Source organism: Pollicipes pollicipes, unplaced genomic scaffold (genome assembly GCF_011947565.3).
Source record: "Pollicipes pollicipes isolate AB1234 unplaced genomic scaffold, Ppol_2.1 Scaffold_5724;HRSCAF=6776_pilon_pilon_pilon, whole genome shotgun sequence".
Classification (NCBI taxonomy): domain Eukaryota; kingdom Metazoa; phylum Arthropoda; class Thecostraca; order Pollicipedomorpha; family Pollicipedidae; genus Pollicipes; species Pollicipes pollicipes.
In genome coordinates, this window is record NW_023596746.1 from 17,550,960 (window position 1) to 17,577,921 (window position 26,962).

The 26,962-nt window shown below is 55.8% G+C and overlaps 1 protein-coding gene across 1 annotated transcript in view; it reads left to right on the forward strand.

Annotated features, from left to right (window-relative positions):
* The first annotated feature begins 3,773 nt into the window (after nt 1-3,773).
* The window catches only part of LOC119102749 (ATP-dependent Clp protease ATP-binding subunit clpX-like, mitochondrial), a 30,573-nt gene continuing 7,384 nt past the window's right edge, over nt 3,774-26,962 (forward strand). The window contains 13 exon segments of the mRNA XM_037226206.1: nt 3,774-3,804; nt 4,218-4,397; nt 4,669-4,811; nt 5,610-5,823; nt 6,368-6,390; nt 6,392-6,575; nt 6,882-7,046; nt 8,017-8,117; nt 8,869-9,024; nt 9,491-9,661; nt 10,058-10,186; nt 10,825-10,917; nt 11,367-11,527. Of these exon segments, the coding sequence (XP_037082101.1) occupies nt 3,774-3,804; nt 4,218-4,397; nt 4,669-4,811; nt 5,610-5,823; nt 6,368-6,390; nt 6,392-6,575; nt 6,882-7,046; nt 8,017-8,117; nt 8,869-9,024; nt 9,491-9,661; nt 10,058-10,186; nt 10,825-10,917; nt 11,367-11,527 (1,751 nt within the window).

A 26,962-nucleotide genomic window follows, 5' to 3' on the forward strand; every position in this document is an offset into this window, starting at 1 on the left:
TTTGCTTTGCTTTTTCCACGTGTGTTCTTTGATGTTTGCACCACACCAATTTGTCAAAATGTTTGTGTTATAAATGCTACGAAAGCTCTATACACTCTATTTGGACAAAAACATCAGCGAACAGCAAGTTTTACCTTGCGAATTTAACGAAACATTATACTACGGTTTTGATTTCTCCCCCATGGCTTTTACCACAATGGCTGTTTTGAGGCACGTTTTGGATTTGGGAATAGAAGCATAACATGGTCCAAAGCGACGCATCGGTTAAAATCTCAACTGAAGTGCTTCTCTCAGAAGACCCTTGCCGTCCCTGAGCCAACCATGCACGTTTTTTTTAATTCGCACCAGTACAGGTGCCACTGCGGTTGTCATGACAACGGCGGTCGCGACTGCAGAGAAGAAGCGTATTGCTTTAATAACGAAGCGTCGACAATGTAATTTGGATTCCAAAATAACCAAAATTGATATTCTTATTATGTCTTGGCGATACAGCAGTGGAACTACCTAGTGTTAGTTTAGGCGTAACTGGTGCCGACGTTGCACTAAAACATGCTTTTAAAAAATGCTTCGAAGGTGGGGACAGTCATTTTATTGGTTGGCTGTATTAAAACGTTTTTGAAAACAAATGCTTCTCAAGTGACGGTCGCTCGCAGAGACGTCGGGCACAGCGTTACGCACTTCAGGTAAAATTACGTTTCTCATACTAGGAATATGGCAGCACTACTTGCATTGCTGTGGCCTTGACTAATTTGGTAGCGTTAATCGCTACTGAATGCTGGCTGATACCACCGCAATATAGCGCAGGGCCAAGGTCCTGCTGGTTGTTAGGTGGGTTGCGACGTAATTGGTGGGATTACACGACGTGACATTCTGCCAAGGTTTGTTGGGTTAAGAGTATGTTAATGCTTATATGTTGTGCTTGCTTGATCATCGAGTTTTGTTAACCAGACCCTGTGCTAAGCCATATGTGCATATGTCATGGGTATGACAGCAGGCTCGTTTTGAAGGCCAGCTATTCCTGTCTGTGGGAAACTTGAGAGCAATGATACGCATAGAGCTCGCTTTAGGTATTATGCTTTTTATCTAGCAGTTATATCAAGAGTGTCTCTCACGTATATGAGTTTCGGAGTGTGAGTGAGTTACTCATGATGGCAAACATGTAGGCAGACTGCATTATGTAATAGCCATTTATCATAGATGATGGTATGGTATATAGATCATTACTTTCAGTCTGTAAGCGACCCAGATAGATTATTAGGGTAAATTTAATGTTCTCTCATTCTGTAACTTTACTTTCAGCTTCTGACAGATACTTTGTTGAAATGTTTCTTACTTCACTTTTGCAGCTGCAGTCTGGTGTGAAAGGTTGAATTTTGATGGCAGAGATGGGTCTTGGTTTGAGGTCCAGGGTGTCATATGAGAATGTGTTTGGGCTATGGCTATCCCCAAATATCTATAGTTGATACCATTCTTTGATGTTATTAATCTCAATGCCACTGCACAGTATGGCTCCCTTGGCATTTGAGGTGGTGTCTCATAACATTGGTTAGGTAACAATACTGTTTCCCTTGATATTGAGAAGTGGAGATGGTGTTGGTAGATGCCTATCCCCATGAAAAATATATTTATATGGATATGAATACATTTTGCAAAATTTGTAACTTGCAAAATTTGGCCAATTTTATTGTACAGAGATGAAAAGTCATCAATTAAGCACCAACAAGACAAAATTTTCATGCATTGCATTTTCACACTGTACCAGTGAAAGTCATTGACTCTGATCATGCTACCCAATGATGAATGATAATGATATTGTTTGTTCTCTAAAGTGATCCATAAACCATGTCTTTTTGATCAAATTTATCTGCCAAAAGCATCCATTTCTGTGATGTATTTCAGTTATGCACCATGAAGTCTCTTTCCTTTCCATAGATAACATAATTTAAGGGTGGTCTTGTGATGCTGTGGGCAGCCATATGCATTACACTGAATAATTGGTGATGTAGAAACTTGTCTGTTAAATTCAACTGCTCCAAAGTCTCAATGTTTGACCAGGAAAGTGTTGTTTTAATTTTTTATACTGCACCACCATTTTATGTGCTGCAGTGACACTATGTTAACCCATGCTTTGCTACCAGCCCAATTCTTAAGCAGTTCATCATTTGTGGAAGTAGCATATTCTGCCTATATAACTGTGCAACTTGTAAATATCATTTTAGCCCTAGACACAAATATTGAATATCCACATGCGAAGAACCTGATGCCGAAAATAAGCAGTCAAAGTGAAAAAATAATGTAAATTTCCTGTCTGAAATGCATCAAACTGAAAAGCAACAAAAACTTTTTTGTGTGCATAATTTGTATCTAATAGTATGGATTATTAGTTAAACCACAATACATGATGCATTGTTGCTTATATCTTTAATGAATTGTAAAATAGTCATGCTCATTAGCATGTTTATGCCAGGTTACCTTCAGAGGGGAACCAAACTGTATTGCTATATTCAGCTGACATCAAATACAAACTTGTAAATGCGGCATGTTAAAGCAGCTGTATGAAATCCTATTGATTTGTTTTAGGAGTCATTGCAAGAAATTATGGCATTGCAACTAAGTTTTAGACACCATGTTAGTACCAAGTGAGCATCCAATATTTATAACCTGATTGCAGCCAAATGGTATATGAAGACAGCTAAGACAAATATTACTCAAAAGATTTGGGAAAGAATGGATTGTTCTTAATCACCCTTTCCCCCAAAAACATGCAGGATCTTAATGAGCATGTTTTAGCAAACTGGTAAAAGGTGCATGAGCATTCCGGTATATATTTGGCTTTGCCTGCAGCCATTCAAGCATTGAAAGGTATTGGTTAGAATCATACTTTTTGCTATTTTGATTCATATTATTAAATATTTATAATAGTTTGTCATGGAAATTGTAACAGGATCTGTCAAAATTGTACTTGATCATAAGTTTACCCTACATTTCTACATCATGGCTGACAAGCAGATGCATTTTCTTTGGTACACATATTTCATACCTTTTATAGCCCTGACATATGACATTGACAATGACAATCCATTTTTGGTTAATTGCATGGTGCAGGCTGGCTTACTATGGTGATGCATCTTGTGATTTTTTTTTCTCCTCAAATTATCTCCTTGTTTTACAGTTATATGAAAGCTATCTGCCTGTGGTAATTGATTATGTGGATGATGAATGTGGATGAACAGTTTTTATGACACTTGGTGGAAAGGACAGTTGTTGACCTGTGAAGAGCATACTGAAGCCTGTCAAAAATAATATTGTGGTTTGTCCTAACAGGTCAGCTGTTGGGAGCACCTGCCTTCAGACTCACACACTTTGCATTATGAACTCAAGTCACTTTAGCACTCATTTACATTGAACTTGGATGGCCTTGGGCTGGTGATTGTGACAAGTAGATGAAGATTGGCCTCAGTCATCCAATATTTTTTATTACTTTTTCATTACATTTTTCAGTTATGTGTTACTTGCAATGTTTGAGTGCCCATCTAGGTCATGTAGGCACTTACCACTTTGAATAGTTAAGATGATTTGTAGATAGTGACTAAAATGATCTGTGTGATAGTGGCAGAATATGAGCATGACAATATGGATTCATCAAATCATCACCACATCCTGTTCCATTGTGATGGCCCCACAGGCCATTGACTGTTGTGCTGGTTTCAGGCAGCTGCCAGCATGGCCGGCATCAAGTGTAACATGCGCTCGGCTCACCGCGTACTGCGCCCATGGCGCTGTCGCCGGCCGCCGCCAGAGGAGGTACGCGCGCCGACCTGGCGGCCCGGGCCGCCTCCACGTGATGCCGGTACCGTGGGGTGCCTAGGCCACGGCACCGCAGGGTGACAGGGAGGCTCACCAGTCGCCCCGGAGATGGCGCTATCCGCCCGCGCTGTGCAGGGGACTCTCGCCTCCGCTCCCACTCGGTGGACTGTTGACACAACAGGTCGGAGGTGCCCAGCAACTGAGCGCCGCCTATCGTGTGAGTCTCTGTACAATGTCATGGGCGGGATTTACCGTGACCCGCGTCCGTCCCAGGCCTGGGCAGGCACGGGACCCGACCTGACGTCATATTGGCCCGCCCTGTCCGTGACCCTGCTGGGGTGCTGCCGGCGGGCTGCGAGTCCGTCTGACATCGGCCGGTGAGCGTGCTGACCGCACACTCTGTCGGGCAGCGGCGGTGCGGCCGGCCCTGCGCAGCCGCCTCCTCTGGCTGCCGGTGCGCACGCTCAGCCAGTCGGCAGCCGCCTGCAAGTCGGCCAGCGCCGCTGGCGGCGACGGCGGCGGCAAGAAGAAAGACCAGCTCCGCTGCCCAAAGTGCGGCGACCCGTGCACGCACGTGGAGACCTTCGTCTGTGAGTGACGCTGGGAGGCGCGTGGTATCGGTGTCTGCCAGTTTCAACAAGCGACAAGATATGCGCATGCATGTATCTTTGGCGCTGGAACGTGTGCTTCCGCTGTGCTAAATTGTCGCTTCAACTTTATTTTTATCATGCAGTCAAACCAGTGGGTGCAGTGTCCACCCTCGTCAAGCTTTTGTAAGAGAGGGCTGGCTGATCGCTCGCGGAATGAAGTCGGTCAGTTTCTGCCGGCGAACGTGCGACCTCAGAGCTCCGCGTGTTTCAGCGTCGACGCGGTTCGTCAAGTGTGAGAACTGCCACCACTTCTTCGTCGTGCTGTCGGACGTGGACTCGAAGCGGACGATGAAAGAAAACGAGTTGGGCCACCGCCAGTCGCTGCAGAGAAAACCGCCGCCGCCGCCCAAGAAGGTAGGCGGTGTGCCGCCGACGGATGCCCGTGGTCTCGGCCGCTGCCAGCCGGCAAAACCCCTGATGTTCTGTCCAGAAGCAGGCCCCAGTCGCGGGCGTAGCTTAAAGGATGTGGATTATAGTGACATTGGCGTAATCGCATCCTGCTGGGAAGTTGCGCTGCCGACCGACTTTGGGCCGTTGTCTCGTGCGGACAGCACCTGATCGTGCTTTATATGCTGCCTTGGTGGGTTATGTTTTGTGAGACGTGCAGAAGGCAGGTACTAATTGCTTGTTTGGTAGATACCGTAATCAGTGCATGCACCCAGCCGGATTGCGCGAGGTGCTTGCTCGACCCACCCGATAGCTCGGGCTCTGTAAGAAGTCAACAGGAAAGCCGGTTACAATAGGGCAGCAGCGGCGAACGCCATTGTTTGTCACTGGTGACAGAAAGCTGTCGCTCAGACCAGTTAATGCTTGGCATTCACGGACTAAGCTCTGCCGATCTGCATCGACCACCATCGGCCTGGTGGTGGCTCAGGGATCACACAGGGGTCCGCTGTGAGAAACGGGCTGCCGTCCGTACCGTTGTTGTTGGAATCACCCGATCTCGTGCTTGCTTACTTACGCCGCGTCAGGTTCTCTCACGTCCCAATGGTCTTACTGAGGACACATGCCAAGTCTTGCTGGTGTCAGCAAGATGACGTCTCATTGGTGCTATTGATGCCACGTACCGGGTCCTGTTGGTGTCAGCGAGATCACTTCCCATTAGTGCTGAGGTCACGCGGGCCCTGTTGACCTGACGCCAAACTGTTGCAGATCTACGAGTACTTGGAGCTACAGGTGATCGGTCAGCAGGCTGCCAAGAAGGTGCTGTCCGTGGCCGTGTATAACCACTACAAGCGCATCTACCACAACATGCCAGCGACGGGCGGAGGCGGCGGCGGCGGAGGAGGAGGCGGAGGCGGAAGTGGAGGCGGCCAGGGGCCGACGGCCGGCGGCGACCAGAGCTCACACACCTTCACCCACAGAGGTGAGCGGCGGGAGGTCTAACCCCCGGCGGCGGCCTCCTCACTGCAGCTCGGAGGCCAAAGCAGCGTCCACTCCGGCGCCGTGGCTCCCACGGCGAGAAACAAAGCCGCCGCCTCCGCGGCCGGCACAGGCTGTCACCGGGTCAGGCCAGTGGCACCTCGGCGCCACAGCGACCACTTGCAAATTGTTCCGAGGGCTTCGGGGACGCCGTTAAATGCAGCTGTGGCGGCTTGTGCCTCTGCTGTGCGTGCTCGGGGACCAGCACTGTCGCCACCGCTGGTCGGTGGGGTCGCTGCAGCCGGTCCAGGGGCCGACGCTTCTGTCGCCGCCGGCGCTTAGAGTCGGTGTCGACTGACGCTCACAGTCACCGGAGTGACCCGCCCGCGTGCGTCTCACGCCCATGCGTGTGAGTGGTGCTGTCTGGGCATGTTTCGTTCACCGGAATCGCTCGGCGCGCGGCTCGGTTGCGTCTGCCACGCCAGGTCGCCAGCGAGCTGCCGACGGCGCCGGAGCCGGAGCCCACCGTGCCCGTCCCGCGCCGACAGACCTACTGCACATCACCGGCCTGACGCAGAAACCACGGCCTCGGCGTCACGTTCCACCAGCCGGACGCGGCGGGCGGCGCCGGCAAGCCGGCCAGTCCGCCGGAGCCGCCGCCCGGCGCCGCGCACAGCAGCGACATCCTGGACGCGAAGACGCACCGCATGCAGCTCGACAAGTCCAACATCCTGCTGCTGGGGCCCACCGGCGTCGGTAGGTGCCGCCGACGCGGCCGGCACGCTGCAGCTCGTGCTATCCCGCATGTTCCGGGGATCGCCGCGCAAACGTGGGGCATGCGAATGTTAGAGGTGGCGGCCATTTAGTACCGGAGATATTTGGAAGGACGGGCATCCATGATACAAACGGCGGCCACCCGAAGTTGAAGTGAACCGATTCCCTTGTCCCGAGTGTCGTTGAAAAATCACTGCCGGCCCAAATGCCGTCCAAACATTTTGACAGGCTGAATGCCGCCCCTTGGACCGCGAGGACACACTGATAGCGCGCTCCGTGCTCCTCCAGGGAAGACGCTGCTGGCTCAGACGATTGCCAAGTGTCTGGACGTGCCCTTCGCCATCTGCGACTGCACCACCCTCACTCAGGCGGGCTACGTGGGCGAGGACATCGAGTCGGTCATAGCCAAACTACTGCAGGACGCCAACTACCAGGTGGATCGCGCCCAGCAAGGTTAGGCAGATGCTCAGTCCTCTCAGCGATGAGGAGGCTCAGTCATGTGGTTGGTGCCATCACAGAGCCGTACTCGCCAGTGTATTCGTGCAGGGATTTATTAGGGCCTCACGCATTAGGTGCGTTGTGAAATAACTAATGATATAGATCCCGTTGTGCATTGCTAGAGATGTCACCGGCGAGAGTCAAAGCAACTCTGAGATGTCGTAGATAGCTGACGTAATGTGGAAATGAAGCTGAATGGGCTATCAACTTGCAAAGGAATGAATAACAAGGGGTGTTTTGTGAAGTCGGTGTTCCAGTTGCACTGAGTAGTGCTTGTTATGCGTTCAATGCGGTAGTGAGGCTTAACGGGATCATTTGCCCTGCCGTGGCTAAAGACTGATTGGCTGACGTAAACACTAACGCTGTTTATACCAGAGAAGGGGAAGAGGCCACCAGCCGGCCTATTAGGCCGCTTGCCAATGTCCGGTGCGCCGACCTGCGTCCTCGTTAGGTCGTGTACCGGTGTCCGGTGGGCCCTCGTTAGGCGGTGCTCCGGTGTTCGGTGGGCCCTCGTTAGGCTGTGTACCGGTGTCCGGTGGGCCCTCGTTAGGCCGTGCTCCGGTGTTCTGTGGGCCCTCGTTAGGCCGTGTACTGGTGTCCGGTGGGCCCTCGTTAGGCCGTGCTCCGGTGTCCGGTGGACCCTCATTAGGCCGTGTACCGGTGTCCGATAGGCCTTCGTTAGGCCGTGCTCCGGTGTCCGGTGGACCCTCGTCACGCCGTGTACCGGTGTCCGATAGGCCCTCGTTAGGCCGTGCTCCGGTGTCCGGTGGACCCTCGTCACGCCGTGTACCGGTGTCCGATAGGCCCTCGTTAGGCCGTGCTCCGGTGTCTGGTGGACCCTCGTCACGCCGTGTACCGGTGTCCGGTGGGCCCTCGTTAGGCCGTGCTCCGGTATCCGATAGGCCGACCCGCGCCCTCGCCGCAGGGATCGTGTTTCTGGACGAGGTGGACAAGATCGGCGCCGTGCCGGGCATCCACCAGCTGCGAGACGTGGGCGGCGAGGGCGTCCAGCAGGCCATGCTGAAGGTGAGGCGGCGGCCGGAATCGGCCGGCCTGCCCCCCTCCCCCGGCGTCGGCCGGGGCACCGGACAGGGCGACCCAAGGGCGACCAGCTGCGTGATGCCGGTGGTGCAGCAAGCGCGGCAGGCGGTGTTTGTCAGGACGCCGTGTCAGTTCCGCCTGTCAGCGTGCTGAGCCATGTGTCACGGTCTCTGTCAGTTTGCTTCTTAGGTGACGTTTCAGTTACTTCCCAAAGATAAGTGGCGTTTCAGTCGTATCGCAAACGGTCATCACCATCAGTCGTGTCGAGCGGCAAATAAGGACCGCGCGCCACCGTGTAAGTCATGTGTCGGCTTTCGCCTGCCTGTCGACATGTCGCGTCGAGTGGCGAGTCCTCCTTGTCTGCTAATGAAGTGGCATGCCAATCGTTTCTAGTGGTGCGCCGTGCCTGCGTGTCACCGCAAGTTCTGTGTCAGATCGTCGTACCAGCATGTTGAGTCATGTGTCATGTCTTTAGGTCAACGCGTGAGTCGTGCATCTGCGTAACTAATCGTGCTCCAGGCTCGCCTGTCGCGTCGAGCCGTCTGTTAGGCCCATGTGTCGGCGTGTCGAGTATGTCAGGCTCATGTGTCAACGTGTCGAGTCGTCTGCGAGGCCGATGTGTCCGCGTGTCAAGTCTGTCAGGCCCACGTGTCAGCGTGTCAAGTCGTCTGTCAGGCCCATGTGTCAGCGTGTCGAGCCATCTGTCCGGACGTGAGCGGAGCCTGCTGCCGGCCAGATGCTGGAGGGGACGGTGGTGAACGTGCCGGAGAAGAATTCCCCGCGGAAGCTGCGTGGTGAGTCCATCCAGGTGGACACCACCAACATTCTATTCGTGGCGTCGGGCGCCTTCAACGGACTCGACCGCGTCATCAGCAGGAGGAAAAACGAGAAGGTGAGCTGGCCAGGCGCCGCGCCACCGAGGGCGCCGCCGTTGTCAGCTGGCCAGGCGCCGCGCCACCGAGGGCGCCGCCGTTGTCAGCTGGCCAGGCGCCGCGCCACCGAGGGCGCCGCAGTTGTCAGCTGGGCCTGGTTTGCGTGGTTCGATCTCTGCCTGGTGTATTGGTGGCGCGGTGATTGCGTTGGTAAATCTGTGTTCTCCGCTCCTGGTTTGGATCGTATGGATTCTTGGAACGAGATTCGTCACGCAAGTGCCCATGCGGTTTTACCCGAGTGAAAATTTCAGGATATAGTCTGCGAAGTAGCTGACGCTTCTTTCACGACAGTGGCAGTGTTTTTCTAAGTGCCTGTGTCATTAAGACAGATTGTGGTTTGTGAGGCGCCCCGAACCGCTGTTGCCGGTACGAACACGCTGTAGCCGTTTGTGGTGACTCACCGTGGTCGGCTGGCGTGCGGGGCAGTACCTGGGCTTCGGCGTGCCGGCGTCCGTGTCGCCGGGGCGGCGGGCAGCCTCGCAAGCCGACCAGGCCAACCAGTCGGAGCCGTCGGCCGTTGAGGAGGACAACGTGGAGCGTGACGCCCTGCTCACCGCCGTCGAGGCCAGAGATCTCATCGAGTTCGGCATGATCCCGGTAGGTGGCGGGGACGGCGCGGCTGTCGCGCCGACCCATGCGTGGTCCCGGTGTCGGTTCGACCTGGCGGGACGGGGTCAGGTGGCGCCGTCTGACTCGCGGTGGCAGTCAAGGCTTGGTCGTGGTCGGCCGTGCACTGAACTTGTCCCGTGGCGGTGAGAAGCGCCTCTGCGGAGGACGCGTGCCTGCGCCGTCGGTGTCTGCAAAGTCGCCGCCCGCTCAGAGCCGGGGGCGACCGCTCAGAGCAGAGCACGCGTCCTCTGCGGAGGACGCGTGCCCGCGCCGTCGGTGTCTGCAGAGTCGCCGCCCGCTCAGAGCCGGGGGTTGGGACTGCAAGTGATCGCCTGGCCGCGTGCCGCCGCCGCCGCGTCGGTCTGACACGCCGCTGTGTTGCAGGAGTTCTGCGGTCGGTTCCCGGTCATCGTGCCGTTCCACTCGCTCTCAACAGACATGCTGGTGCGCATCCTCACCGAGCCGCAGAACGCGCTCATACCGCAGTATCAGATGCTCTTCGGCATGGACAAGGTACGGCCCTGTCTCGCCGTGCGTGTCGTGATGACAGAGGGAGCCAGATCGCGGCTGATGATACCTCACGGCCGGACTAGGACAAGTTCCTTAAGCCATGCATCAGTTTGGTGGCGCAGAGAATGTGCCATATGGCATGTTAAGTAATTACGATTGACAGTTTTCGTCAAAATTCAAGCGCGCAGTTGCAGTCATGCCCTTCACGGTAGAGCGGGAACTTTCTGTGTGATTAGGTTTGCCTCTCGGCCGCACGGCTGTTCATCCAACCTGTGCCGTCTGGTGGGTGACGTCATCACGGCTTTCCACGCCAGCGGTGGGCATAAGATCAGGGCCGGACTGGGCCCGGCCAGCAAGCTCAGCCAGCACCCGCTCCGATTGGATTTCAGTACTCGAGTATGACCGGGCAGCGGGGTAGTTCGCGCGTATGAGTCGCATGCTCCGAAGCTCGTGTTGAATCAGTTCGCCGCTGTTGGACACGCGTGCCGGTGACGTCAGTGTCATGTCGCCTGGTGCACCGGACGTCCGGTCTGTGTTGCCGTGATGTGTTGTGATGTGATGACTGATGTGTCGTCAGGTGGATCTGACGTGATGACGTGTGTCATCAGGTGGATCTGACGTCGTAACTCGCATGCCATCAGGTGGATCTGACGTTCAGCGCGGGGGCGCTGCAGTCGATCGCCTCCATGGCCATGGAGCGACGCACGGGCGCCCGTGGCCTCCGCGCTATTGTGGTGAGTGTGGTGCGCAGATGGGACGGGATGGGACGGTCCCGAGACGGGACGATTCTGTTCGGAACGGTCCGCAGACGGACGCCCTACAGACGGGACGTCCTACAGACGGGACGCGCTACAGGCGGGACGCCATGCATACGTGACGCGCTACAGACGCGACGCCGTACAGACGCTTGTGGACCGTATTTCGCACCGTCCCACACCGGCGGCCACCATCTCCCGAACACGTTGGTTGTTGGCTGTCGCACGAACCTGGTACCATCACCTTCGTTATTGACGCGCGGCAGCAAGTATGGTCCCATCCATTCCCGACGGACACACGGTGTAGGTGCCAACACGTCCTTTGTTGATGCTCGCCAACTAGACACGACACACGCCCGCTACTGTGGCGGGCGCGGCATGATCGCCGCCGCGCGTGCCCCTTGTCACGCCGCCCCGCCCCGCTGCAGGAAAAGCTGCTGCTGGACGCCATGTTCGAGATCCCCGGCTCGGACATTGTATCGGTGCACATTACCGAGGAGATGGTGCGCGGCGTCGGCCAGGCCATCCTGGAGCGGGCCGCGCCGCCTGACGACGACGACGAGGTGGCGCAGGCGCGCGCCGAGCTCAAGTAGGCGGCGCCACCGGCGTGTGATACGACCCGCCCGGCGGCGCCACGGCCCTGGGGACCGCGCGGCCGGCGCGGAGTGACACCCCGCTTGGCGGACGCGGTGTCAGCCGCGACCCGGCGTCTGCTCCGGCGCTCCGCACGCGCGGCCGGACGGCGGCGCCGCCGCCCCGTGGCGGTGCCGTGTGGAGAATAGGTCTTATCCGGCCGGACGGACGTGTTAGCGCCCAGCAGACGGCCGCCTCTCGGCCCGCTTCAGCAGGTACCCGACGTACGCAGGGCTCTGGTTATTTGTTGTCCTCGCTTGAGGACGATGCGCTGGTGCGCGAGGCACCCGCGCGCGAACGTCGTATCGGTGTGCGTTGGACTTCGGCGTCGGCCGCCGCTGCGAGCAGTACCGCCCACAATGTACCGGCGCCCGTGTGTGATCTGCCGTTCCCCGTCATTAGCTCCGGCAAGCGTAGCTGTACTCTAGTTATGGGTTTCAGGTACTTTAATAGAGTTCCATCACTAATTGCAATCGATCGAATAGTGACTCGAATGCGAAAATACAAAATGTGGTTCCGCCACTGTGTGACGCCGGGGTGATGTGGACACCTCGCCACGGACTCGGCGCGCTCCGTGGACTGCTGTGGGGTGTGACGCCGGGATGATGTGGACACCTCGCCACGGACTCGGCGCGCTCCGTGGACTGCTGTGGAGTGTGACGCCGGGATGATGTGGACACCTCGCCACGGGCTCGGCGCGCTCCGTGGACTGCTGTGTGCCGGGTATCAGCGGTCGACACAGCGTGCCGGACACCCGGGCGCGCCCCACCCGGTTCCTCTACTACGCCGACGTCTGTGTGGGGCTCATCGGGCGTGAATGAACGCCTCTGGCCGGGTGGCGTCAAGCTGGGCCCCGAGTCCGTCGGAGCCTCGGCTGATTGCTTCAGCCTCGGATGAGAAACCGCAGCTAGCTGGATGCTGGCAAAAGACATCGGCCTATACGCTATGGTCAGGGGCAGCCCTGCAGCGCGTCCAAAAGTTGAGGAATAACAGCCGTTTTGCGGTTTTGAGGTACCTGAAAGTACAATTCCTCCCTTAATGCTCATTTAGCTCCTCACATTCCTGTGAGTGATTCTGAACGGGAGCACAGCCAGTTTGTATTTTGTTAAAGGGGACGGGAGGGGGGGGGGGGGGTGGGGGCTCAGTAGAGTTCTCCTCGCGCTCTTCAGAGTGCAGGGGTTTGTGGAAAGGGAATTCCCCCGCCCCCTGTTTGCGCCTATGACGTGGATATCTGGACTTGTTTTGAAGTCTGCCTGCGTCTCGGGAGTACGCACGCTGCTCTCGTGAGTCAGCAGCCCTGCGCTGTGGATGGATGACGGTCGTCCTTCCCGCTAGAGCTCCAGCTGCAAATGATTGCGGCATGCTCGGTTGCCGTTAGCTAGCTGTGTGACTGGCAGCCATGCCATCTAAACAATCCAGCGACCTGTCTCAGTTCTCTGCTCGGTCCCGTCCATAAGGCGACGCTAAGCGCATGCACCACTGCATCAGGAAACAGTCTGCATGATCAGGACTCCTCCGCTCGCTTCGGGGCAGTCGTGTTCACACCCGGGGTCAGTGGTCCGCTTACCGCTGTCGTCCCTTTCCCCCCGCCGAGGTCAGTGGTTCCCATGCACCCGCGACACTTTCCGTGGCCGCCGCCCGCGGGCCGGCGGGAGGCTAGCACCAGTCGGTGCTGTTTACCTTCAGCTGTCCCCCTCGCAGCGGCAAACGGCTTTTTTATTCTAATGTCTGTAGTTACCGTCGGCGCCCGGGGTGTCCGGTGTCTCTGTTGATCGCATTCCGGGCGTACCCAAACAAACACGGAGGGGAGCAGTGGACGCGTGCTGTCGGGCGGCACTGAGGGCTCACCTGGAGACCCCCTCTCAGCTTTGTTTACGCGGCTCTACTGGCCCAGTAATGGGGACTCCAATGCCAGGGGAGTCGCAGACCGAGCCTGTTAATGGCCGACCCACTCCTGGGGTGTGGTCACGGGTCTGCGTCTTTAGTCAACTCGCCGGAGTGGTGCGTGGCGAGCCGGGCCCAGAAAGACCGGGACGACCCCGCCATCAGTAAGTGCTTTCATGGACATATTGAGGCCCGCACCACGTAAGATACAGCGTTTTACTCGCTCTGTCGGATCCTTTTTGCAGCTTTTTGCGTCTGAAACACAAATGAGTCTTTGCTAGAATTAGGCAGCATCATTTATAAATAGTTTCAAACACCCAAGCATCTTAATTTCCAGCGTGCTTTATTTTACATTACGCGATGTTCTTACGAGAAATATTGTTTTATATCGTGAAATGTTTTCTAGTTTATCACTGGCCTTCCATTGATCAAACTTGTGAGGCAATGTATGTTCATCCCTTCGGTAAAACGAAAACATGGCAACCATAGTCAGATTCTGTCCCATCTGGTGACGGCTGTCAATGACTTGTGTCAATCCTGGGGCACCGGTCTCCGGGGACGCCGGCCGTGTCAGTAGCCTGTGTCGGCGCTCCAGGGGCAACCGGTCTCCGGGGACGCCGGCCGTGTCAGTAGCCTGTGTCGGCCCTCCTGGGGCACCGGTCTCCGGGGACGCCGGCCGTCTCCGTGGCGTGTTCGGCACCCATCACCACAGCTGACAGCGTGCTCCCTCGCTCGGCTGCCCTTCTGGGCTGGTGTTTTTGTCCATCCATGTGCGTACTGCAACCAACAAAGAACCCGGCGAGGTCGGGGGCACGAAAGCAGGTGGCACTCTGATGGTCATGGATCGACGGCGCGTCGGGGTTACTGCGGGATATTTGGAACGCGTGGAGGCGTGGAGATGGCCGCACATTTCAGTCGAAGGAAGCATGGCTTCAAACGTGTTGATCTCAAAGAGCCGAGAGCTGATAATTCTTCCTTTTCTGACTGAGTCCTGAGGGAATTCAGCTTGTGACATGACGATGTAGCTGGGTTCTCGCCCTGAACGGCGATCCGCTGCGATTTCTGTGCAGTGAGGGAGGCGAATGCTGCCACCCCTGCCATATAAACAGCATACAAGCCAGAACCACAGCATACTGATGGTCGGTGGCGACTGCCAAAAACTACTGCATATGCAAATGTTGCCAACTGAGGTCATACTCTCTGAGTCGAATAAAGTCAAAATGCGTAAATTTTGGTGATCGGTGCGTTTGTCTTATTCATTGTTTAAACAGTGTCATTATTCGGCTGGAAAATGCACTACAATAAGACGCAACAAATCTGACACTATAGTGTTAATATGCACGACGGCATGCATAGTTGGCTGGAAATCACAGCACACTATCGCTTGCGTTACTGCCCTTTCCGCGCACCCAATCCCACCCGCTCGTAAAACTTTTTGAGCCAGTAACCCATAATTTGTAACCGAATGAATGTGCTTTTGTGTAACAACACACTTTATGGTCATCTGGAATAGGACAAACACACAGTCTTGTCGGTTCCCCCGGTCATGGAGATTGTACAACAAAACGAAGAGGTGGATGCATTTATTCCCCCCCCCCCCGCCAGTTTCCTGCGTGCGTGTTAAAATAATTGAGATTTTAGCAGCGTGGTGGCAGGTGCCGTCGCTATTCCTGCCATGCGACCTAGTATGCTACCGATCCGGTTCGTCGCAAATACAGCAAGATCGCGTCTGTGTGTAAAACTACCAACTGAAGATGTACTGCGGTGATCGTTTTCCTAGCGCAGTGCACGCATAGCAGAAGAACGCAGCGCATAGAACGCGTGCAGACTTCATGCGAAACTAGGCTTACTCCCCTCGAATAATTCACCAAAGCTGATGCTGATAATCCAGCATGCACCGGTGCGGCCTCTTAGCCAATTCCATGAAATAAGGATGTGCCAGTGTGCACTCGTCTATCTGTTCCCACAGCGCATGCGTGTGAGCCTGTGGCTTGGATGATCTGTTCCGTGTTTGCATCACAGCCCTCGTACTGAATAATTCACCAGTTTAGAGCGGTAAACCGCGACAAACCGCAACGCTCGCGGCAAACTGGTCGCTGGCAGGCGGATTTCTGCTATATCTGCGCGCCGCCTTTCCGGTGTGTTCCGTCCGGACAGGGAGGCTGGTGACCGAGTGGGCGTCGCAACCGGCCCGGAGGCCGACGGCCGCGTTTTCGCCTGTCCCCCAGCCGGCCCGCGCCGCGCCGTGGAGAGTGGTTGGCACGGAGGGCTGGTTCCGACACACGCCGGTGTATCCGGCCGCGAGCTGCGGGAGACAGGCGGGAGAGCGGCTCCGGCTCCGGCTCCGACTCTGGCTCTGGCTTTGGCTCCGGCGTCGGCGGCGATGGCTCGAGTACAGAATCAGGCGTCGGCGGCGATGGCTCGGGCACAGAATCAGGCGTCGGCGGCGAAGGCTCGAACACAGTATCAGGCGTCAGCGACGATGGCTCGAGCACAGAATCAGGCGTCGGCGGCGATGGCTTGAGCACAGAATCGGGAGTCGGCGGCGATGGCTCGGGCACAGTGTCGGGCGTTGGCGCCGATGGCTCGGGCACGGTGTCGGGCGTCGGCAGCGATGGCTCAGTCCACCAGCCGAACGTCAGGTGGATTGTCGAGCCGCACGACGTCTGCCGAGCAGGAAAAAAGCCGTTCGGATGCACGGGTAACGTACCTCACGCCTGATAACGCCCTTACGGCAAGGTAAGGCCCGTAGCCCGAACAAAGTCCTCTGGCGCTGCCATCATCCCTGAAGGGCCGGACATCATGCCCAATGTAGCGAAATGTCTGTAGCGAGGAGGCGTCCCTAACATCGGGTCACCTCCTACTGATCCTCTGGAGGCCGAACAACGTCCGTCGCATCGGGCCGGTCGAAGGTATGGTCAAAGACGGGCGATCTCGCGCTGGCGGTGACATGACATCGTCACGCACCGTCGCGACGCCGTCACGCAATGCGGAGCCGGTGTGTGAGAGCTGGAGTTTAATTGGAGTGTTGTGTTGCGCCTTGAGAAAGTGACGCATTCCTTTGATACATGCCAGAGCGTCTCGCATTGCGAGACCGCATGTGATTGCTGTCTGTGGTGGGTCACGGAAAGGACGAGACGCCACCGACGCAAGCGACGACGCGGCCCGGACGCTGCCCACACTCAGATCAGCAGCGCCGGCGTGCGGCTTGGTCGGACTTTTGCCGCCGGCAGAGGCCGAATCATAGCCTCAACGGTGACAGGAGTAAAACGGGAAGTCGCGACAGTGGCTTACGGCGGTGCCAGCAGCCGCAGCTCATCAGCTGGCGGCGGTACCCTGGCGCCTGCGCTGGGGCGGCCGCTGGCCGGCCAGCGCCGTGCACCTGGGACCGACAGTAAAGCAAGGCCTCCCCTCGATCGCGCCGACCCTGAGACCCCCGCGGACCCTGCCGGCGCCGGCAGTGAAGGCGAGACCTCCCCTCGATCGCGCCGACCCTGGGACCTCCGCGGACCCTGCCGGCGCCGGCAGTGAAGCGAGACCTCCCCTCGATCGCGCCGACCCTGGGACCTCCGCGGACCCTGCCGGCGCCGGCAGTGAAGCGAGACCTCCCCTCGATCGCGCCGACCCTGGGACCTCCGCGGACCCTGCCGGCGCCGGCAGTGAACCGAGACCTCCGCCTCGATCGCGCCGACCCTGGGACCCTCCGCGGACCCTGCCGGCGCCGGCAGTGAACCGAGAGACCTCCGCTCGATCGCGCCGACCCTGAGACCCCCTGCGGACCCTGCCGGCGCCGGCAGTGAAGCGAGACCTCCGCTCGATCGCGCCGACCCTGAGATCCCCGCGGACCCTGCCGGCGCCGGCAGCGAAGCCGAGACCTCCCTCGATCGCGCCGACCTCCGCGGACCCCGCTTCCTCCAGGTCTGCTCGACGCGGCGCCGCCGCTGCCGACGACCGGCGACCGGCGCAGGACGCGCGCCGTCCGCAGGCGTGCCGAGCGAGCGGAACACTTTCGACTTTCAGACGCGGCCCGGCGCAACGGCGCACGATCTCGGCGCGCTGAAAACGTCGCGAAAACAGACAGTTGTACGGTTGAAGCGGTCGGCCACGACGGCACATGAGTCATTTGGTGGGCGCGGCAGCGGCACTGTCGTCTTGAGGCCGGTGGCCATAGCGCTTTTGTGCCGAGCCGCGAAGGTCATCGGGGTCGGATGGGTGCTGTGGGAATTCATCAAACACTATGGATTCTAAGCCTTCGCTTCAAGGGCTTAGACGGTAGTTAGTCCGTAGCACATTTGCCTCAGACACCTTGAGACCGAGATGTAAAGGCCGCCATTGGCAACACAAATCGAATTAAAAGCAGCAAGGCTATCAGGCAGTCCAGTCGCCGGCTCACCACGAGAAGAACAGCCGTCGCTGGGTAGCAAGTCTAAGCGCTTACAGCAGAACAAAGGTGCGGGCTGTGGAGCGAGGGACGGTCCCGGGAGCGCGCCGTATCTGGCCGCCGAGCTGACCGGAGCGAGAGAGCGGGAGAAAGGGGGGAGAGCGTCGGCGCAGCGTGCGCTGCAGAGCAGCGTCACAGTGAAAGTGGCCACCAGGGGGGTGGGGCGCGCCACCAAGCCGGTCGGGTCAGCAGCGCATCACGGCGACACCGGCTCTGACGCCGCGACACCACGCGACCCAGGCGGCGCTGCTCCCTCTGATGCGGCCGTGGGCTCCTTGCTTGGTTGGTGCGCCTGTCCCACTCTTCATGATCCGGTGGCTTGCTGCCTCCGTCGCCACTTTCAATGGTACGTTGCTTTGACCAGTACGTTCACGGGCTGTTTACCTGCATGTCACAGCGTTCAAAGCCCTGCCTACGCCATCACGCCGCTGGGAGCTGCGTTTGCTCCTGATGACACGCGGTTTTCGTTAGCGCTTTCAATAAGACATGGGTAGGGCATCCCAATCAGATGTGGGGTCAGGCAGCCTGTAGCGTACCAAAACCCAAATCATCACCGTTGGCCAGGGCCGTGCCGGCTGAAGACTCCAGTCACGGTTTGCGGCGAAGAAGAAAGAAGAACGAGGCCGCTGTCTCTGCGGATGCACTGGCGGCGCCCGGATGACGGTGTCTCTGCGGACACTCGGGCGGCGGCCGTGACGACGGTGTCTCTGCGGACACGCGGGCGGCGGCCGGATGACGGTGTCTTCTGCGGACACGCGGGCGGCGGCCGGATGACTGGTGTCTCTGCGGACACGCGGGGCGGCGGCCGGATGACGGTGTCTCTGCGGACACGCGGGCGGCGGCCCGGACGGCGGTGTCTCTGCGGACGCAACCGGCGGCGGCGGGGGGTGACGGCGTCTCTGCGGACACGAGGGCGGCCGCCCGAATGACGGCGTCTCTGCGGATGCACGGGCAGCGGCCGGACGACGGTGTCCTCTGCGGACACGCGGGCAGAGGCCGGACGACGGTTGTCTCTGCGGACACGCGGGCGGCGGGCCGGGATTGACGGTGTCTCTGCGGACACGCGGGCGGCGGGCCCGGGTGACGGTGTCTCCGCGGGCACACGGGCAGCGGCCGGACGACGGCGTCTCTGGGGACACGAGGGGCGGCGGCCGGATGGACGGTGTCTCTGCGGATGCACGGGCAGCGGCCGGACGACGGTGTCTTCTGCGGACTCACGGGCAGCGGCCAGGTGACGACCATGCAGAACGGAGACGGCACCAACGTTCGCAGTCGGCAGCGGAAAGGCCGTTTGGAGAGGCTGAGTGTACGTGCGTAACGCTCTGAAGGCTGCACTGCTGCCTAAGCTCAGTAAAATGTTAATTTAAGGAGGATTTATACGCTGCCGAGCGATACACTTGCGTTGCATTTTGCAGCAAAACCACCAACAATATGGTTCCATATTACAGTTTTGTAATAAGCCTAAACAATTCTCACATCGTTTTCAAGTATCAAATTTCAAGACTATATTCTAACCAAACGTTTGCATGTCCTATCTAGCTTTCCGAGCGCTGGCAAAACCGATGATAATAAACCAATATTCGAACATGATTGAAGCGACCCGGTCTCCGTTGTTTTCTTCCAGTCACTCTAGTCTCCAGGACGTAAAGTCTATGTTTTAAAAGCAACTCTAACGTCAAATTTGAATGATGGCAAATTCTGAACATCTGTACGAATCAACTGCAAGGAAAGGAAAAAAATCCGTTTTTCACTTTCGGAAATGGGGCCGCGACCGCGTAGACCTTGGATGAAAGTTAAGGCAGGGCTTTTAAGTAAGGACAGCTATGGCTTCAGTTCGTATGCACGGTTTCAGTTAATTTCAGTGTTTCAATCCAGTAGTCGCCTGAATGGGATGCACATTTTAGATCTTCGTACGTAATGAAGCGGGGAAAATAGGCAACTCACATAATATTTTTGTGCTGCATTCAGGAAGAAATAGAGGCTCGAGATCACGAATTTACTATCGAATAAATCCGACCATGGCTTAAATTATGCAAGGGAGCTGGATGCGGTTAAGTATCGTTAGTCAGTGATCCTGCATTGCCTGCGAGGCTGGTGAGTATACTGTGCCTTCGAGTTGCATCCAAAGTGATGTACGCGATGCGCTCCGAATGGGGAGGTTCCTTCTTCCGTTCTCCTGCTTAAACTTTGAGCTCAATAGCTAATTCACTTCGAGCCCAATACAAATGTCAGGGGTTTCCGGTCATTAACGAGCTATGAGAAGGCCCGTTGTGATGCTCAAATTTTGAACCCAAAAAGCTGTTATTTGATCAATGGGCGAAGCACAGCAGAATGCCATTTTAGGAAAACCTCCCAATGCAGTGCAATGAGCAATGCGCTTGCACTGCATTTTGCATGTCATCCACAATATACAAAAGGCTGATTTTTTAAACAAATGTTTGCAGACCCTGTCTTGTTGTGAGTTCAAACAGACTAGAAAAGGTGAAGAGATGCGGTGTAGAACATCCGCTTTTTACCTAAATAGAGATCTACGCAAGCTGTTCAGTGCTTTCGCGAGGAACATTATTCACACAGATAAGACAGTAGTGGTATTCTTATTACTATTAGAACTGGAAGATGAAAAATACAATCGTTATTTCCCGTGTTGCTGTAACTGTTAAATTGACCATAGGACATCCCGGAACAATTTCTTTTAAAATACGCTCAATCAAATCTTTGGCTGGTTTGAATTTATTTTCAAAGTTTTGGGAATAAATATTTCACGATGATGGTCTCGCGCGCGCGGCGCCCCGCCGTCTGGCGTTCCCAGCAGCGGCCAACGCTGTTTGGTTTTACGGAAGCCGCAACCCCGGCCATCGCTGCTCTAGCTCCTGACGGTGGCAGGTATACAGGGTCTGAAACTGGCTGTTTTCGCTATAAACTGTATATTATTTGTTTCACTAGTCGATTCTGCAGAAGAATGGACGTTCTCCGACGAGCATGAGTTGGCCTCGTCCATTTTTTTACCTCATTTCGATCCACTCAATTCAACACTCTTGAGACTCCTTGCGTTGTTTGAGCAAGGGGCTCGTGATAAGAACACCCAGGGGAACATCATCACTACCGGTCCATTGCCTGAATAGCCATTCCGTCCCACCGCGGGGTGCGTTCCAGCTGCCATTTCTGGCGACACCGGTGGGGTGGAGATCCCCTATCCAATGAGGAAGCCCTTAGAGGATGCATCATATCATGCTTAGCTCCATGAAATATCCTGAGGAAACTGTAAGCAGCCATGCAGCAGCCCCAAAGTTAGTTGTTCAGTGCCATTAGCGAGGAACATTATTCACGTAGATAAGACAGCAGTGATAGCCTTATTCCTCGGAGAAAAACCAGAACAACAGACAGAGAAACAGATTGGTTGGTATTTCGGGCAAGATGTCTTTATCGAAACGATAACAGAAGTGACTTCAAAATTGCATGCCAATGATCCTACTCGATTTTGTAGCTGCTTTGTTGAAACAGCAAGTTGCAGCTTTTACAGGACACCAACCACTTCAGGGGATGAAACCAAGAGCGATGTCCAACCATAACCACGATACAGTGCCTATCTAACAATTATAATACGCGAAATTACGTGTATGTGCAAACGAATTCAAGCAAGCAGGCGTCACGCATCACACTTCATTCAAACATGCAAGCGAGTTGAAGTAAACAGGCATTGCACATCCCTCGTCGGGCATCGCTACACATGCAAACGATTTTAAACTAGCACACATCACACATAAAGGCACATATCACGTTCACATAACGGGCCATGACGAGCCCTATGCGTTAAGGTTTAACCGACTGCTTTTTATAACAATAGATTCAGTTATTTTCCTGTCTGGGTGATCCTGTGCTGTGTAGATACCTTTGAGTTCTAAAAGGAGCATAGGGTTCATACCTGCATCAATTTCAGCCTGACCGTGTTTTGCCAAAACATGATCACCGAAAGGGGATCCTGTTTTTGCTTTTAGCGTCTTGGAAGTGTCCATTATATCGCAAACGAAAAAGAGCGTGCGGACTCGCCGACCATAGAATGTGCCCCTCCCTCCCATCTTTTCACACAGTTTACACTTAATTTCGTGAACCACGTTCTTTTGCGTGCAAGCCCCTTGAAACCACATACTTGCATAAATGACATCAACTGCCTCGCTGGCATTTAGGCTTCGAGAAGAAAGATGTCATCAGATAATTGTTATATTTATTGTCGTCCTTTCCAAGCTATGCGCACGCGCAGTTTTACTTTTAATCGATATATTTAACTTTCCAGAGCAAATGCTCACTCTAGTAAGGTAACCTTAAGAATCCAGTCGGTCCGATAGGAGTATCACGGCCTCCTACTACCCATCCCCCAACGCGCTCTTAGACTTTTCCGCTTCTTCCATACATTCTACCTAGACGGCACGGAGAATATCCGTTGTCCAACATATTTCTCCATTCTCCTGCTTTTTTCTGAGGAATAAGGCTATCACTTCTGTATCGTCTGAATAGATAAATATTTATTGCTAAGGCGTAGCAAACAATTTTACGGACCACGAAAACGCTTGCCGGTGGTTACCGAAGCGCAAGACTCTTGGACGCCATCTGATCGCACGTCAGCCGGAGGTCAGAATAGGTCAGGTGGTGTTGCAGCGCGCTTTCACTGAGGAGCAACGGTCAGTCGCGTGTGGAAACCTCGACAAAGGAACGGGACGGCGGTACGGCACCACGGGCTGAGGCTATCCGAGTTCTGCCTTACTGAACTGGAAGTGGATTCCATATATCTGACACATGCTCTCGATATCGTACATCCTATTCTGTGATGCGCGTTGATGACCTTAACACTGCCTGTGTTTGTCATCATTGCGTGTTAAATGCATCACTCAAATAAGAAACATGGCGGTTTATAGTACGCGTGCCCCCACCTTCCGACGGCGGTCGCCCACGCTCCACACCGTAGTCGAGAGTGAAATCAGCGGCGCGCCTGGTTGAAACCGGAGAAAGTCGTCGTTGTGACCCACATGTGTCCCCTGTTGGGCAGCCGGTCGTCACTCGGTGGTGTCGGGCCGGCGGAGCAGGAGATCGCCGAGTCGGGACTCGAGACAGCACTTGGAGTCAGGACTCAGTGCCGGACGAGCGCGGGCCGCCGGTCCCCGTGTCTTGGCCGCCCTGCCGCCCCGCCGACCCGCCCCGACCCAGTCGGCCCCGCCTGAGCCGGCGGCCTGACCCCGCGCCGTCTGGAGCTGACCCTGCCCGCCATCAGCGATGTGTCGGCTGCGCTGACCGGCGCCGCTCCCGTGTCAGCTCGCTCTGAGCTCCGCCGCCCAGCTGCCCGTCGAGGCGCCGACAGCTCATGCGGGAACCAAGGTAGGCCACCGCCGCACGCGCGTCGGCGAAGCCCGCTTTGAAAAGAGGGTGGATGGCATGCATCAGCCTTAGGCACCGGGCGGCGTTTAATCAGCGAAGAGATCACTCCCAATTACCGCTCAGCGCTGACGTCGGGTCGGTGTGGAGCGAACCCCGCTGGTCGATTTAAGCGAGCCACGCGGGGAACACCATCGTGCGCCCCTTTTGCGCATGGCTCTGAGATGCGTACAGGGCATTCCTAAGACGGGCATTAAGAATGGACAGTATTTGCTAATGTTTTCAGGGGTCATTTTTGCACCTCGCTGTTACAAGCACCATTCTACAGCTCGCACAGCTGTCCCATTCGTGCGCGAGATTGGGGCATCAAAGGAGCTCAATCTGTCGATTCAAGTCGTTTTATCCAAATAATGACCATTCAGCTGAGTGGGACAAAAAGCTTCAGCTTTCCCCATGCGATGGGAGGGCGGAGCTTTGGTGCCAAACGCCGATGCATCGTGATGGGATTGAATGCTGCAATTAGGCGGTGGCGCGCGATAGAGGCTGAATAATTCCTCTGCTTGTTATCTTGCTTCCCATCATATTAAGTGCTCTCGAGTTTCACGCATGCGCCTACATAAAACCCATTCGCCTACTTGGGGCCAGCGTGGTATTTGCCTCGAGGAGTGGACAGCGGCGCGGTTGCGTGTTGAACACTTGAACAGTCCGAGGCCGCCGGGCGAAGCAGGCGCAAAGACCTGACAATGTTTGCTGCGCTGGTCTCGACGCAATCAAAGTGTGGTGTGGCGCAAAGCTGCGAGGCTGCGAGAATCGGACACGTGTCGTCCGTTATTTGCATTTAATTGAGGGCTGCGCTGTGTTCGCCAGGGTCTTCACTATGAGCCATTATGATAGCTCAGTTTGGTAAGTGATGGGTCTGCGAGGCCATCCTTGTTACGGCAGGATCAGTCACCAGTCCACGAGCAGCTGGAGGTGGCCCAGTTATGATAGAATTGAGGTGTCTTCTAACTGCACGATGGTCTTCTTACGCCCGTTTTTCCTGACGCAGGTCTATGCACCGTTTTTCAACAATCTACTTTCATTGACTTTCACGACTCAGGCTGAAAACGCGCATAGTGGAAGTTTTCATAGATTGCATTTACGTGTTGGACTTTACAAGGAAGTTCTTGCGCCTTCCAATGTTTTGTTTCGCCCTGATACGCGTACTACGAACTGCCATTCAGCACTTGTATGAAAGCCGTCTTGTGTAGAATGCGGACGGTGGTTTTGAACCAGCCCTGATGATTGTCACAAGCTGAACTATGCCAGCAAACAAACGCACCTGCGCGGGGCGTAATCATACCCGCAGGCACGTCTCGCTAAAGATTCCTGCATCTCCAAGGTTCTCACAGCTAGGCAAGGCAATGGCGTCCGGGTTCATAGCGAGGTCGTGATGAAAGCGCTGCCAAGCTGGGGTGCAGGATTATTTCAGCCACGGGCCGGCATGAGGCCGGGCCGGTGAGAGCCGATCGCCAGGCGCCAGTTGTCGTCCGGGCTCCGTCAGAGTGTCAGCCGCTCCGCGGACTCTCCGCCGGGTCCGGTGGTGAGCGCGGGTCCGATGGCGACACACCTCTGGTGACTGAACTGGGTCCGGTGCTGAGCACACCTCTGGCGCCTGAGCTGGGTCCGGTGGTGAGCACGGGTCCGATGGCGAACATACTTCTGGTGCCTGAACTGGGCCTGGTGGTGAGCACACCTCTGGCGCCTGAACCGGGTCCGGTAGTGAGGACACCTCTGCTGCCTGAACGTCACCTATGTCTGAACCGATCCCAGCTCTGAGAGCGTCAGGAGCTCGAGCGCCCACTCCCAGCAACACGTCACGTATACGGCAGTTCTACACAGTGTACTATGGTCAGGTGCCGCATGACTATTGAAGTTTGAGGGCCAAATGTCATCATCAAATTTTTGTTGTTATCAGGCTCTGATAAGTCGACAACGTTCTGTTTTCTATTTAGGGAATATAATTAAAGCAAACAAAAATGCAGTGATTACCATTTCAATTACATTCTGAAGGCTTGTTAGAGGCTGTAACATGCCTAACAAAATCGTGATATCCAACACTCCCTGTCGACTCAATACCGATGATGCTCGCATTATGAATCTGCGTTGGCGCCCGTCTAATTTACGGGCCCGTACCCATTGTGGATTACAACGCATTGAGCGTATAATACAAACCCAGATGATCATCATTAACGGTGCTCGATCTCATGCATGCGCAGCACATGAAAGCATCTCGGTCTACCTTTAGATGAAAGCACGATATGATTCAATGGCTCGTGATGCGGTCTTCGATTGCGCCACGCACGCCAGGCGCCCCGCACACTGCTGGTCCACGTGAAAGCTGCGGCCCCTGGCACCCGGCAGGCCGCAGGGAGCCTGGGAACGGCCTTGCGCGGCGCGCGACCCGCCCGACCCGGCGGGCTTTCTCGGCGCCGGCGCCGTCAGCTCCAGTTGTTCACGGGACCGGGTGCGCAGCCCGCCAGGCGTGGAATGGTGAATGGGGAGTGGTCTGGGCGCGACCACCGCGCACACCGGAGTGGAATGTTGCCTCCCATTACCTGCCGAGTACAATGGACATTGTGTGAAGCGAGTGGATGAGTCGTAAGCTGTGGAGGAAAAACGTGGCGCACTTAGCGTCGAGGTAAACTAAATACCAGTCACCCACTGTTCACTTGGCACGATGTCAAACAATTACACTTCTGAGGATCTCATACGATCGACAGCCCAGTGGGGGTTCCCTCAAAGGACTGGAACAAGGCGGAGCTACGTAGGAATTCATGACGTCGATTTTAATCTTCTATCAAAAACCTGAAAAATATTTATGGCGGGAAAAAACGCCGATTTGAGGGACGGGACAACCCCTGCCTGCCCCTCTAGATTTGATGGCTCCAGCGTTATGCGTTTTACTTTCTGAATTTTTGGGCGCAGGCCAATAGCACCGGCTGGTGGTGCCATGATCGACCTTAAAGCAGTCGATTAAACGAGATCTCCGCGGGGCAGTTACAGCCCAGTGCGAACAAAGCGGTGGTAATGTCCCCTCTGCCGTTGTGAACAAAGGCGCCATCACGCGCTGCTGTTGTAACTTACGGCTTCTCCCGCTGTGGCCGCCTGCAGTACATGTTGCTGTCATGTACCGCTGTTCGTAGGGCCGCGCAGAGGAAGCGTGCTGTTCAGCTGCCGCCTGAAGTGTCGTCGTTTGGTACTGTCACTGTCGCCCCACACTGTCACTGTCCGCAGTGTTGCACAGAGACACGGCCCGTTTTGTCACTGCCTGGGGTGTCACACTGCCACTGTCCTGTCTCGCTCTGTCGCTGTCCACAGCGTCGGATAGAGCTAACTCCCGCCAGTCGGCCTGCCAGTGCAGTGCACGCAGAACTAGGCGCTCCGTTCCGCTGATGTCCATACTGCCGTACGGAGAAGACAAAGCGATCCCAGAGATCCGTGAAGGGTCCAGAGATCCGTGAAATATTACGCTGCTAAGGGAGACTTGCGGGCCAGGGCCCAGGCCCCCCGTCTGGGGAGTTGGGCTTTTGACCGATGGCGGTGCACGAGAATAGGGGATTGAAGGCGGCTCGGAGCCCCAATATGCTGACGAGGTGCCAGGCGCGGGCGCCAGACCACGCCAGCGTCTCTGCCTGGCGCAGGAGGCCACCCCTGCTCCCG